Raw genomic sequence first — 15404 nt, 5'->3', positions numbered from 1 at the left:
AGATTACCACTGTATCTTAGCACATGTAACAATTGGTAATCATAATGACTACTTTGTATATTTAAGGAAAGTGTCTATTAAACCTAGCACACTTTAAAAAATATCAGAAAACTGTATAGTATAGTTTGCAAAGATCACCTTGTAAAAGGTTTAAAATGTATAGTATAGGATACTAGACATATGGAGGTGATCACTTCATAATGTATGAAAACATCAAATAACTATGTTGCACACCTGAAACTAACATAATATTTTATATCAACTATAATTCAATTTTTAAAATGTAAAAAGTTGGAGTTTAAAGAAACCAACTCTCAAGTACCCAGGTAAGTCAGGTGGAGAATCAAGGCTCTGGATGAACAAGGTTTTATTTGGATGTGAACATATTTTTTTTAAAATCACAAATACAATACCTTATAACCATCCCTGGATTTTCTTTTGCACACACACCCAAGTTTGCTAATAATGTATGTGACCTTAGCCAAAGTGCACATTGAATTAAATATATTAAATCTTAGTCCATGCTGTTTAAACCTAAAGAATCATGGTTTTGCAACATAGTCATGGCACGCCTGTAAATTATATTAAAATTCTCCTGGTCCTCCAGGATTGCAAAACTAAAGATAGTTCAGTCTCTTCCTTGTCCCTGACAAAGGATTATCTTGTATTGTTCCCAAATTTTCAACAGCCTAATATACAGAATTCCACAATATTCAGGGGTGCCTGGGTGACTTAGTCCTTTGGCGTCTGCCTTCGGCTTGGGTCATGGTCGCAGGGTCCTGGGATAGAGCCCGCAACAATCTCCCTTCTCTGTGGGGAGTCTGCTTCTCCCTCCCCACGCCCCATGCTTGTATTCCCTCTTTCACTGTCTCTCTCCTGTCAAATAAATAAATTAAATATTTACAAAAAAAAAAAAAAGAATTCCACAATAACTAACATTTTCATGGTTAGTTTCCCCCATTTCCTTTAATAGATCTCCCCTATATATTTCAGTAAAATTCATTTAATATCTTTGAATCACATCAAACTCTACTTGGGCATATCTTTCTTGAAACCAAAATTCTTTGGCATATGCTTCAAGATTCTCCACTTTTTGTCCTTCATATCAATAAACAGTCACAGAGTCACAGAATATAAGAATCCATATTTGAGTTGTTATTTTTATTCTCAGTTCTTGGACCATACTCTCCACTCCAGTGAAGCTAACCCACCTACTTTGCCCCTCATTCTTACTACTGCTTCTAACTTTTACAAATGTCATATTAAAAACACACACACACACACACACACACACATATTAATCAATATTATTTTCTCTGGATTTTTTTCTAGCTAACTAATTAAACTTACCAATATTTTCTTTCAATGTTCCCTAAACATATATAAATTCATGTTTCTAAATATCTATACTTATCTTTTATTTGTTTTACATGTGTTCAAACTGTACCGCCTTTACACTGTAAAGTACTTAGTAACTCTAACCAAGTCTTCAAATTTTTAATATGCACTTTTTGGTATAGTAAATCTTCAATTAGAGTTGAATATATAATGGCTTTTCATTTAAAATTACTTATATTGGGTGGTGCCTGGGTGGCTCAGTGGGTTAAAGCCTCTGCCTTCGGCTCAGGTCATAATCCCAGGGTCCTGGGATCAAGCCCCACATCGGGCTCTCTGCTCGGCAGGGAGCCTGCTTCCTTTCCTCTCTCTCTGCCTGCCTCTCTGCCTACTTGTGATCTCTGTCAAATAAATAAATAAAATCTTTTTTAAAAATTACTTATATTGACTTATTTATCTATAAACTGGTGTAGTATATAGTGGAAAACATACTGTTAAGGAAATTTATAAAGGCCAAGTGACCACCAGAGTTAGCCAGGAAGTAGTTTGCTGGTGATGGACAATAGGACCCTCTCTTACTTAGTTTCAATTATATAATTCAATCCTGAGGACACAAACCTGGTCCTAAAGTGATGCAGAGATGAATTAAATAATCAAATCCCAGAACTTATTGACAAGGCAGATTTAAGCTAATAATTTTACATTTAAAAAGAAATTAAAATGTCCTACTCTCAGGGAAAAAAATCAATATTAATAATTATCAAGAGAAGGCAATATGGCCCAGCAGCAGTAAATATGTTTTAAAAGACTTCTGGATAATAAGTTTTCTAAGGTCTGCTTGAGTTATCTGTGATAATGAGGGAATTAAAAACTAGAATAAATGAGTAAGAGAACTGGTGTGGTATAACATAAAGGAGAGAGGATTTATTGATGACAAATATCACATGGAAGAGGAATTTAAATTGTTTTGGATGACTCCCAGTGGTTGATGGAGAATTAGTGGAAATTTCAGGGAATCAGGTCATTATATAGAAAGCTAATAGGTGAAATTCTGCTTCTCATTTTAAATCCTATATTCTCCCACTCTGGTTAGAAATCCTAATCACAAATAGGAAACTCAGAGCATATAGAAACTAGTATTTGATAAAGATAGTGGTGTTTTAATCTTCTTTAACTGGTTGACCTAAATAACCTTTGAAGATACTTTCATTCCATATTTTGTGGTAAGATAGAGCAATTTATTAAGGTAACTTATTCTGAAATAGGTTGGAATCAAGATAAGAAAGATATAAAGAAAGTTGTTGGTGTGTAGGTAGAAAATATGATATTTAGTAGAAATAAAACCCTTATATCTACCTTCATTAGCTAAAGTGATAATTCACTGACTTTGGAGAGTTTTCCTCTGATGCCATTGGACTTTTAAAGTAAGTTTTATATCAAAAAGAAAAAGGCTTCTAAAAAGCAAAAGATGAGATTTTGAAAAGAATCCCCCAACAAGGCCAATTTCATATAAAATGTAAGCAAGCATTAAAAAAAGGTGCACCACAATGAAAATGTAACTGCAAACAAAAAAGCACCACATATAGTGAAGGGCACTGTATAGGACCATAATTAAGACCTTTGTCGTAACAATATTCATCTGACACTATAGGACAAAATACTGATAGAGAATGGCTTAGAACAGATGAAGAAAAAAAAAAACTTTTTGAAGCTACAAACTCAAGGAATATTCTTTATTGGATTTGTTCAATGTTTTTAATGTAGTCAACTAGAATTATTTTAAAGTACTCCTTTCTATAACTTTTTGAAATGATAAAATTGATTCTTGATGGGGAATCTGCATTTCATCACAAGGACGAAATACAGTGTCCCTGGCCAAGATAGTCTTCACAGAAGTAGGCTATTTTTGTATTTTATGCTTAGCATATTTAAAGACACATACTCCAGGTGAGTAGCGTCCTCCAAAATGCACTCAATTTTTGTTTGTGAATAAGTCTCTATTGCCTCCATGTCCATCCTTCAACAGATTCTACTTCAATATTCTCCTCAAGAACCAATCCTGGAAATTTCCTGGAGCGCCTACTGCAGTTAACTACATGTACACCAATTCTGTTTTATGTCAGGTAAACTGACAGTTGTTATGGCCCAAAGGATAAGTGTGGCACAGATGATGTGGTAGAAGATTGAAAAGCTTGTAAAAGAATATAACAACTGAATTCTAGCTGGTTTAAAACAAACAAACAAATAAACAAACAAACAGAAAATATCTCCAAGCTTAACTTCAAAATAAAATAAAATAATAAAGAGATATAAAAACAATTGGGGCATTCAAATAATAGGATGCCCCAACTATGATTGTAAAGTCCATCAAAATTAACCATGAAAATGAAGACATGTTAGCCTAGTCACTTAGTACCTTTGATGGTAACTGTACTAGCCTAACTTCTAATTTAAAAAATATATATAATGATAAATTAACTAGAGATGGCGAACTTTGAAAGGAGAGGTGAAGGTCACTGAAGGTTTCAGAATTTCTAAGCTCCAAATAGCTAATATCCAAACTGGCCTCCTTCCTGAGTAGTGCCCAGATGGCAGAGACAACACTGATATGTGGTCTTAGCTGCTTTTTGACAAGGAACTGTCACCAGTAGGTGACCCCATCAGTCTGAAGGCAGGAAAATTACTAAATGATCAAGTAAATGCCTGCAGGCCAGTACACCATGGGTCCCTGAGAAGCAGGAGGGCAGAACCTCAGGAAAGATGAATTTTCAGCTGGAACTTATACAAAAGAGACTGTTATCTTTCTTTGCAGATAAATGAAAATAAAATCAATTTAGTTTCCACAGACATTATGTCTAATAAGAAAAGAAACAAATTCTCCCTTAGAAGATATAAGATTGTTTAAAATAGGCAAGGTGAATGGCATAAACTCTTGGTAATAGACACAAAAGTTAGCTCTGATGCTGTTCTAGGAACACATTGTAGTCTGGAATCAACTACTATAATAGTATGGAGACATAATCTCTGCCACACACATCATTCAGAACGTAGAAAGAAAACAGAGTAATCCAAACTAATATAAGGGTGAAATTTTAATATGAGCCCTTCCTGAACAAAATTGGCAAAATAGTCCAATTAATTTTCCAAAAACATAATTCTATTTGTCAGAAAGCAACCAACTATTAGCAATTATTTTTAGCAAAGTGATACAACTGGAAAACAAATTGAAAATTGTCTTTTCTCTATTCTTCTCTTCCCCAAAATTAAATGGTATTATATTAAAATATGGAAAATAAAACTAGTGTATAAAAGTGATGAAGTACTACTGCTTGAAGAAGGAATTTATACTTCTTATCTCTATAAACCATGACCTAGCTCAACAAAGGGAGAATAATTTAACATTTAAGTAAGTCACATGTCATCTCGATTTTGCCATTTCCTTTAAGAGAGTAAGAGAGATCTAATGCTGATAATTAACACATCTTTAATTTGTGCTTTGAAGTTGTTCCACCTAAACACTAGAGGAAACTATGTTAAACATTAAAATATAGGAAATTAACATTAGACATTAATGTGTGAGAGATTAACGTTTGAAATTAAAATTGTGTCTTTAAAAAGTTGTATGAGATTTTGTTGAAAAAGAGGTACGCAATTCTCTATTAAAAATCAAGATTCAGAAATGTGAGTCAGTTGTTAGGAGTCACAATATTGCAGCAGAAAGTTTTTTTCCCCAAAAGCATTCTCCAAAATTATAATGTATAACTCTACATTACTTTTGTTTTGTCTTGAAAACTCTGATCCCTTTATAAATTAAAGCACTGGTATTCATTAACAATCACCATATAACCAATTCAGTAAGAATGCTTCTTAATTTCTAAAATCAGATTCACACCAGTAACTGAATATTGTGAAACTCTTAAAGGAATATGAAGTCATGCCTTTCTTTCCTGGCCTTCCTTTTAGTAATTTGATATGAAGAAATATGAATGCAGCAATATCCTCAAGATTCTCTTCCATATGCCAGCATATATACGTGAATTGTCCTAGGCATTAATGTTTAATCAGTTTCTTTATAAACATAATCAGTGAGTTAAGAATAGATGCCTCAAAGTCTCATTTTATCCCCAAATCTGTACAGGCTAAGAGGAGGAGAATAAAGGAAATCTTTATGAGAAATACTTTGAGAATTCATGTAAGTAAGAGTCTATAAAAATCAAAGTTTTAACCTCAAGTAAGTCTATTTCGTTTTAAAAAGCCATTTTAATAGCTACTGTCCTTTTATTAGTAATTGATCTAACTAAATTCTAATGAGCAAAGTCATTGGGTAAGAAGAAAAAAATTAGAAACCAAAACTCAAACCCAAGAAGTCACCAGTACTATCTCTCAAAAACAAGAACATTCATGGGAGGACTGAGGGCATCTGGACAACTTTAACAAATGTAATAGAAAGAAAATAAATAAATGATTTAAATTATTTACTTCTCCATTGTATCTAAGACACTCCAGAATTTGAAGTAAGTTTCTGATTTACTGAGGGAGACAGATGACTGCATTAATCCAACATTTACAGGTAAACTTTGGACATGAAAGGAGGGACACACTAAGACAAAGTAGAATCTTCAACTATTCAAGATAAGATCAAGCTTTCAAGCCCAATTTAGGGGACAGCAAGTTTTTTGTTTTGTTTTGGGTTTGGGTATTTGTTTGTTTTCTTAATTGCTCATATTCGATTAGTCTACGAAGTTTGGAAAATCATAGCCAGTCACTTAAGGGTAGTATACCACCTTGGGCAAACAAGCCTTTCAAACACAAACTTAGAATGTGAGGACAAACATCTAAGTCCAAAACCTACAGTTGGAAACTGTTCATGGAGAGTTTGTATCTGATAGGCTCCTACTATCCCCAGAACACCATGGGACGCACAGTTTTCCTACACTATAATTACAGAATGAGGATAAAAGGCAATGCCTTGGTGGGCGTGTATGACAAGGGTAAAATCTGTTCCCCACAGCGCTGTTAAAAAACAGGGACAATACTAGGATCACGAACGCACATCATGCAATGTACTCGCTTTCTCTGTACCTTTCTTTCCCAAATACAATGCCTACCTTCTGTGTGGACTGCAGAGACATAGGTCCAATTGTAACGTTTGACTATATCAAGCATTGCCCTTGCTTGCAAAGTGTCAGAAGGGACAACCCTCAGGAAGTATTTGTACAAAGTTTTGTCACTCAGGTCGATGCTCGTGGCAGAATACGCAATCTGGGGGATGTCGAAGAGCTGGAGCAGGTTTTGCACTTGAATGGCTACGGAGCTGGAGCCTGGCCCGATCACCCCCGCAATAGGCTTTTTAGTCCTGCCTAAGGGGAGGGACTGGCCATCAGGCAGGCACCGGTTGAGCCCATCCTTTTCATCTCGAATGGAAATCAAAGAGTCCCTGATGAACTCAATGCTCTGCTCCAGAGCCACGGAAGAGTGCCAGCAGGAGTCCCGGATCTCACTGCCTAGAGTGATATTGGGCAGGAGGACTGGGTCCGCGTTAATCTTATCCAATGTATGGAACATGGCCTCCACTCTCTGGATGCCATACTGCTCCCTGATCTCTCCACACTTCCTCTCGGGCACCTTCTCCGCCGGCGGCTGGTGGTGGACTGAAAAGAGGGCTCCAATGATGACATCTCCGTCCATTCTGGCCACCGAGCGCTGAGATGAGGCTCCCGCCAGCAACACTTTCCTGCTGGGTCCTCTGGGAAGAAGGGACATCTCCAAAAAGATCGCTGGGAAAAAAACTAAGAGGAGCCGGACCATTGTGCTGAGGACGCGGTCCACAGCCGGCCAGCCGCTTTCCCACGCTCGTCCTGCCAGCCGGTTCTGCGGGCTCCCAACGTAGACAAATGCCCGACGCCTTGCCTCCCCCAGCTCAGTCCTGCTTGCCAACACCGCTGGTCCAACACTTTCGCCGCCGCCGGCGCCCCCGCCTCCTTCCCGTCCTCCTCCTCCTCTTGGTCCTCCAGGACCACCTCCTTGTCCTGGAGGCGTTTCTAGGGGAATTCGAGCTCCCTTCTTCACTAGCGCATCAAAGTAAACTGCTCAAGAGTACAATGGACGTCGCGGTGGCAAGCCCTAGGCTAGACGCTGCGGACAAAAAAGGAAGAAAATCAAAGCTCCGTTATCACAGGACCTGTTTCAAAACTCCGGGCCAGTGATGTTAATAGTTGTCCGGTCCATTTCATTCCAGCACCTCATGATATCGGCTGGACGCAGGCAGCTATGGCCAAGGCAGAAGGTGGTGCGTCCTGTCCGCAGTGCCCTCATCGGTCCTTGGAGGCCCAAGGCCCCACCGACCCTCCTCCTCCTTCAGCTTCAAGCCTTTTCCAGGTCGCCAAATGCCATTACACTTACAGACTTGATGGGGAAGGGAATAAAGGGGAGGCGGAGCTAAATCTTTTAACCCAAAAGAACTTTCCGGATTTGGAAAGATCAACTTTTCCCAGAAGAAATCTGGAAATTCATTATGAAGGTGGAAGGATTACTTCAAAATGAACGCAAAAAAGGAATGTACTTTTACTTTAACTTCGAGGGGTTAAAGAGACCTCAACATACAACTCGAGTAGTAAATATAATTTGTAAGGTTGAGGAAATCCATATTAGTTACTAAGGCAACGCCTGGTAAAGTCTCGGCATGTCGGAGTTTGGTATGTCTCCCACACCCCCACCCTCCCCAAACCCCCCCCCACACACCCAAGAAGTCAGGCTTACTGTAGGTGTTCAGGGAGAAAGGGTGCAGGTAAGGTAACTTGTCTCCCGAGATGGAGGGTGGAGGGAGGGGGTGGAGGGGGGCCCCTGCACTCGCCTAAATCGGGACCTTTGGCTTTGCACATTTCTACAAAGGGAAGGAAGGGGAGCTTCTGAAGAGCTCTTGCAGCGGTAGCTCAAGCTCCGCCGCCTTCAGAACCTTGGACAGTGCTCAGACCTACAGCAGAAACGTTCCCCGGCAGCGCCTGGAGGGGACGCCTTGACCAGCGAGTTGCAATTCTTTGATCCCCTCCCAACCCCCGACTTCGCTCTTTCAACCCTCCTCCCAGCGTTCTTTACACACACACACACACACACACACACACACACGCATACACACACACACATACACACACACACACCCCTCCCCTTGACTCCCCCTCACCCTACCCCCACCATTCTCACTCTCTTCTTGGAGCCAGTGTTTCGGCAGGTATATTCAAACCCGTCCGCTTCGGGGGCAGGGGCGCCAAATCTCAGCCGCCCGTGGGGCTGAAGTTGGCTCTCTCTCCTTCCTCCCCAGCTCCCTTTCTCAAGGTGAGAGTCGGACGAGAAAGGAGCTAGGGGAACGGGCGGGGAGCGAGAGCACAGGAGGTGAGCCAGGCAAAAGGAGGAAGACAACCCAGGCATCCACTGGTCCCGACGCTTCACAGGGATGCTGGACTAAAATAAGCGGAGATGCCCCTAGGACCAGGAGGAAATCCCATAGATTGGGACTGTGTCTGCCACTGTGGGTGGGTTTCACCGCCCGGAGGTGTCTGCTCACCTGGGTCTGTTTGGAGAATTGGACTTGAGACGTACCTGAGTCCGGGTAGACAGCGCTATGGTCCTGGGGCCAGAACACCGCTCGGGCCACGCTCGGTTCGCAGACGACTCAGCTCTAATCCAGACCGTGCAAGGATGCGATCTGGGCTGTACACTAGTGCCCTCTTTCTTCAGCACTATTTTACCGCAAGGAAAAAAGAGGGAGGGGGAGGGGGAAAAAAACAGGTCACCCAAGGCTTGTCTATTATCTCATGCATAAAAATCAGTCGTTTGATGGAGGAGGGAGGGGGCAAAAGCTTAGGGAGAAGTGAGAAGTATTAAGTGTTCTACTACCAGAGGGTCCTTAAGGAAGCTGCCAGATATATGAATAGTCAGATCAATAGCAAAAGGAGTAAGGAACCTCTTAGGCTGCTTTAGGTGAATATTCTTTGTATATATTTCAAGGAGAAATACATTTTCTCTCCCTGGAAGTAAAGCCTATACTGAGGGAAACAGAGTTAATGCATGTGTAGACATCTAGGGAAAGTCTATTAGTAGGTTTCAGGGGAAAGGATGAATAGGGTGGGAGTGGGGAAAGGAGGGATATGCATATCACGAATCAAGGTAAGCCAAATGAAGAAAGGCAAACATTGGCTGCATTTTCCAGGTCAAGATGTAACTAAATTGAGATGAGAGTCAAGTCACATGAAAACACTGGAGTGAAAAACACTTATCCAAATTCCTCCCAGGCTGCTATCACCCTCCCGACAGGTCTCCAGTGTTGCTTCTTACTGTGTGAAAAGTGGAAGTTAAATCACATTCCTCTGGGAACATGTTGGCTGAGCAGAATGTGTCCCAGCTTCTTCAGAGGGGAAAGGCAAGTGGCAGTGTGCCTTTCCACTCTTGCTCAAAGCTTTCTATTTGTGTCATCTGCAGAGAAGAGAGATCAGCTTATGTGGGTCCCTTTATAATCACCTTGCTCGTGTCATCATAATTCTGTGGACTGGAGCCACACCAGCTGGAAGGGCCAAATCACATGTGCAATTTTAAATACTCTTTTAGTGTGTTCAATGAAACTTAAGAAAGGAAACAATACCTCCTATCAAGAACAGATCCTCTTTCCCTTCTGGTTCTGCTTTTTTCCCCATGTGTCAGATTTTTCTAGACTTTAATTGGACAACATAAAGAGGATAGGATTTTTTTTTCTTTTTCCACAAATAATGCAATGAACCAGATAATAGCATTTAGATCTAAAAGTTCTCAGTTCTGGAAATAATAATATGTTTACTCAAGGAAGATAGGAAGAAGTCAGTTTCTCTCTTCACACATAGGGTAAAATGATTCTCTGCCTGTACCCTTAGGAAGACATCTGCTCTAAGAAGAGCAAACCGAAGGTGTTCTAAGAAGAGCAAACCGAAGGTGTTCGCAGTGCATCATATTATCTCATTTCCTCTAATAGCCATTTAAGTTCCATTTTAGATAATGCTATTCTAGTAAAATAAGTCTTAAATATGATTTCCCTGGAATATTTCATAGATGCAGTGAATGTACAAAGATTTCTGTGCATATATAGACCATTAAATATGTTTTACAGTATTAGAGAAAGAAACGTCTCTGAAGTCCACATTTAGCTTCAATATGTACTCCTCAAAGCTGAGTATTTTTAATATATTACATTGACATAGTTTGGAAAAGAATCTGCTACTGAGGGAATAATTAATATTCAGACTTATTTGCTCTCAATACAGTCCAAGTAAAAACTATATATTTATACTGGCTGAAACAAATCATTTTAAAGAGAAAGAACTTGGGGATTTTAACATAGAAGGTTTATATATGTGTATAAATTAAATAGTACAGGTGTTAGGAAAATTTTTAGCTTCAAATGTCTTGATTTGACATTGTCAATTAAATTTATTGATAATTTTTTAAGACCAACATTAGAAAGCACAAGGACAAAAATAAGGCAAGCAGAAGGCATTGAGAAAGAAGAAGACAAGATTAGCCAAATTTGCTTTCTCTTTCTGAAAATTAAGACTTCACAAAGGCAGGGAGGGTGTCATACATGGACAGACATCTAAGGTTAAGTTCTATTAGTAGGAGTAAAGAAAATTACTAAGAGGATAAATTACGTATAAATTAATAAATACAGATGAATACACTAATACAGGCATATATGCTAATCTATAAGAGTTCAAAGAATGTTAAAGGTACATGAGTCCAGAAATGCTGTCAATATGAATATTTATTCTGTCCTAGTAGTGTAGAATATTACATTCAGTACATAATTTGTAGCAGGGTAGAAAGTGTCATGAGTGTTTTGGGTTGGTAAATCTATTTCATACAAAATGCAATGAAGACTGATCAAAACAACACCCAACATACTATCTCCAGACAATGATTTAATGTGCTGCTGTAACACTAAAGGCAACAAAATTCTCATTGTTCTTATATGGTAATAAAACAATATTATCCATAAACAAAATTGTGTTCCCTCTCCTTAGGAATGTAGGCATAATTTTCATTGCTCTCCAATCATAAAGGACTTCAAAGTGAGCAAGAATAAGATTTTTTTTAAAAGAAAGAGATAAATAAGTTAATCACATACTCCAAATTATAGTGTACTCTAGTGGATGTTTTGAAAAGTAGTTTACTCAGTCATTGGAATATGGAGGTGAAAAATACACAAGAGGTAAGAGACTCATAACTGAAGAGGCAGTACCGACTGAAAATAGAAATGGGATCAAAGAAGGTCTTTATAGAAAATTGATTTGTGGAAAATTGAAATACAATGTATTACTAAGGAAATATAATTATGTTCAAGTAGATCAATGTTGTGGAGAGTGAATACCATGCTTTTCCATAAAACAACATGTTCCATGGACACTTAATTTAATCTAGTGTGACATTTCTTATATTCTTACATTTAATTCGTGGGTTCACAAGATAATTCAGGCCTTGGTGAGATTTTTCAGTTTCTTTATCCAATTTGTTTGTACATTGCTTAAGTCAAAAGGGAAATTGCTATGTCTTCATAGAACTTTGTGCTCTGAAGCAAAGGCAATAAAAATCATAAAAGCCTCTTTGTTTTAGAAACTCAAAATATTGTTATAAAATGTGATTAACAAAGTAAATAAAGTATTTTAAAAGAACTAAAATAAGTCAAATTTAATATACATTCAATTGTTTTATTGTCCTGATTAATTAGGCTATAACTATATATGCAGACATAGGACCAAAAGCATCAGTTTCATGAACAAATAGAAATCATCAATGGCCCTGTAGACTCATGCAGATAAACTAGAAAACATGCATTTTGCCACATATTGATCCATTGCAAGTTTCCAAGCATTTATTTTTTTTTAAAGATTTTATTTATTTATTTGACAGACAGAGATTACAAGTAGGCAGAGAGGCAGGCAGAGAGAGAGGAGGAAGCAGGCTCCCTGCTGAGCAGAGAGCCTGACGTGGGGCTCGATCCCAGGACTCTGAGATCATGACCTGAGCCGAAGGCAGAGGCTTTAACCCACTGAGCCACCCAGGCGCCCCACCAAGCATTTATTTTTAAAGTATTAAAATGCAATTGAAGAGAATAAGGAAAACACAATTATTCTGAAAACACAATAAGGGGTACAATTATTATCTGCTTTATACTGTGCTATATCCTATTGTCTAAAATAATGTCTGATTCATAATAGGGGCTAAAATTTTGTTGAGTAAATGAATGGATACACTCTCCCTGGACACTAAAAATATCATCTTTTTTTAAGCCTTTCTTCAAAAATATCAAAACAAGGAGCTCATGGATATTTCTAAGTTATTCTTATAATGTTAGAAGAGTAATCACTTTGCAAATATTTGTCAGGTGCAAGTCACTAACCTAATTGGTATTAAATAATTTAAACATATTTATAGTACAACCTTGTTTCACTTGAAGTATTTGTTCCAAATGTGAAGAAACAATTTTCATTATTGTACTGCATTTGCATCAATAATAAACAGAAACTTAAAAACTTTGTAAGGGTAAAAAGAAGATAACACATAAATGGAAATCACCTTTATCTAATGTCGTGGCTAGTGATTTGAAAATAACTATTGGAAAAGATTTTCAGAACCATCAGATGAGATGTGTAAAACAGGCCTATTATCTTAGTCCTATAGAAGGGAAAACTGAGGAACCAAGAATCTGTTCCTTGCCTAAGCTTAGTGAACAAATCAGGGATAGTGCCGTATCATACTACATTTATTTCAAATTCATTAGTTTATAAAAACCAACTACATGGACTAAGTGTTACTTATTTTCATTTTTGCTTAGGCTTTAAACTGATGCTTTCCTCTCAGAAAATGCTTAAGTGATAAAGAAAATGAATTTGAATTCCTTTCCTTTGGGCCTTTCATCAGTTGAGGGCATAAGCATTACAGGTGATTGTTCTATTTGCTTAAAATAGCCATCTTTTATAACAGTTCTAATAACAGCAGTAACCTACTTGCACAGTCTCACAGTCAACTTCTGAACAATTAAGAAGGAAAAGTATCTAAATTTTCATATCCAATAAAAGCCCTCATTAAAAAAGGCTTTTATTACTATAGTTTCACCTACACAAGAAATTAAATTATTATTCCTGTTTAAAAAGCAATATATTGTATTCCTGCCTCACAGAACAGAAAATCTACAATGTGGTTTTTATCCCTCTAGCAAGCCACCAAAATATTGATTTACCTAGAACACAGCCCTTCTCCTTTCAACTGCATGGTTCAAAACCTATAACATATTATAATTACTAATGGAATAATGTAAATTCCTCAACTTGGCAACCAAAGTCCACTGACTTAGGAGGGGGTTCATTCAAGCAAAACATGGTAACTATTTGTATCCACTCCTTCCCCTACCTAAAGTGGGCAAAGTTGGAGGTGAGCAGGTGACCAGAGAAAGCTGTCTCAAATGGGCCGGAGGAGTTATCAGAACAGTGAAGGCATGTTTTTTAAAGTTTCCTAGGTAACTCTGGTGTGACTCTTAATTGAAAGCTACTGATTAAATTCTATCCCATTTTTCTAATCGAATAAGCCTTGCATTTTTTCATACCTAAGCTTATACCTCACTCCATCAAAAAAAACCCCTTTCATTTCTTTTCCATATATTTGTCCTTCTTCAAAAACTTGTTTCAAATTCAACTTATCCATGAAAGCTTCCAGTTCTGAAGAAAATAATGAAAAAAAGTGCTTCTTTGGCACTTTTATGTGAGAGAACACTGTAAAAGAATATTACTAATTGTCTTAGATTTGTATTTTACCTAGCTTCATTCACAATTGTTGTTATCACTTTCAAAATAGTGATTTATTCCAACTCTATAATGATGAATAAAAATATTTTTGAAACAGTGATGAAAGATATCTAATAAATAGTAACGTATTATTTTAATATCATTTATTGTAACAAATAATAATCCTTTGAGTGTGGATTTAATTTTCTGGGCGTGGACAGGTGGTACCAAAATTCTTAAATAGTAAAAAGTAAACAAATTCCTTGAAGAGAGAGGATTATGTCTTCTCACAATTGACACTCTGGAACCTTAAAGAGTGCTATACCTCAACAACTATTTGTTGAATAAATAGATAAGTTTTGATAAAAAATGAAGTGTGATTCTGAGGAAATTACATTTCTTTGGTCCTGAAAACAATTCTGAAGAGTGGGGCCAAAAATGTTTAAACAACTGCAAAATCACTGGCTTTCTGAAGGGAGTAACAATCATTTGGATATAAAAATATGAGCCTATAGTTTGTAATCATCATTATTTTTGGTCACATATTGTGTATGGATTTATTGGTGGTTATTTAGGAAATAGGGATTAAAATTTAAAACTATGCATTATTAGATTGAAGTTTTATTTTTAAATAGCATGCAAGAGACATATACAACTAAGAAAGACTGTAAGGAAATTACATTAAAATATTAACAGTTATTAGCTGCAGAATGTAACATAATAGATTATTTCATTTTTTCTGTATTCTTTCCTAAAATTTCTACAATAAATATGTGTTAATGTATTAAAATTCTACACTAGGATGGAAAGCAAATAAAAGGGTTACCAAATATCTTCTATAAATGATGGTGGGTTCAAGGAACCAAGTTTATTAGGTTATAGCTGCCATCGGCACTTGCCTCATCTACCATCGAAGATATTCCATTACTCCTTTTATGTAATGAGAACTCTTTTGAATACTGCAGACACCACAGAAAAACAAGATACATCTCTGGCCTTCCAGGAACTTGCGGTGAGAAACACAGCTGGTAAATAACCAGTACAGAATAGTGGGGTCCTGGGGGAGAATAGCATGGAAATCCTAAAGTAAAGCACTACGGGACCATGTGAGAAGGGCACCAGTATTCAAAGATCAGGAAAGGCCTCCCAGGGAAAGGAATATTAAAATAAAGATTGAGAGGGGCGCCTGGGTGGCTCAGTGGTTTAAGCCGCTGCCTTCGGCTCAGGTCATGATCTCAGGGTCCTGGGATTGAGTCCCACATCGGGCTC

General features: G+C 37.6%; 1 protein-coding gene across 3 annotated transcripts in view; it reads right to left on the bottom strand.

Moving 5' to 3' along the window:
• The window catches only part of LOC111147676 (glutamate metabotropic receptor 1), a 407752-nt gene extending 400603 nt beyond the window's left edge, over positions 1-7149 (bottom strand). For 2 of the 3 annotated variants that reach the window (XM_022503888.1, XM_022503889.1), the window contains exon 1: positions 6444-7143. In XM_022503888.1, the coding sequence (XP_022359596.1) occupies positions 6444-7143 (700 nt within the window). Of the gene's footprint in view, positions 1-6443 lie in introns of all 3 variants that reach the window. The other variant, XM_022503887.1, reaches the window with a different exon arrangement.
• Positions 7150-15404: the final 8255 nt, after the last annotated feature.

Source organism: Enhydra lutris, unplaced genomic scaffold (assembly GCF_002288905.1).
Source record: "Enhydra lutris kenyoni isolate GAN:26980312 unplaced genomic scaffold, ASM228890v2 scaffoldscaffold17, whole genome shotgun sequence".
Taxonomy (NCBI): domain Eukaryota; kingdom Metazoa; phylum Chordata; class Mammalia; order Carnivora; family Mustelidae; genus Enhydra; species Enhydra lutris.
This window is presented reverse-complemented; position numbering and strand designations above follow the sequence as displayed.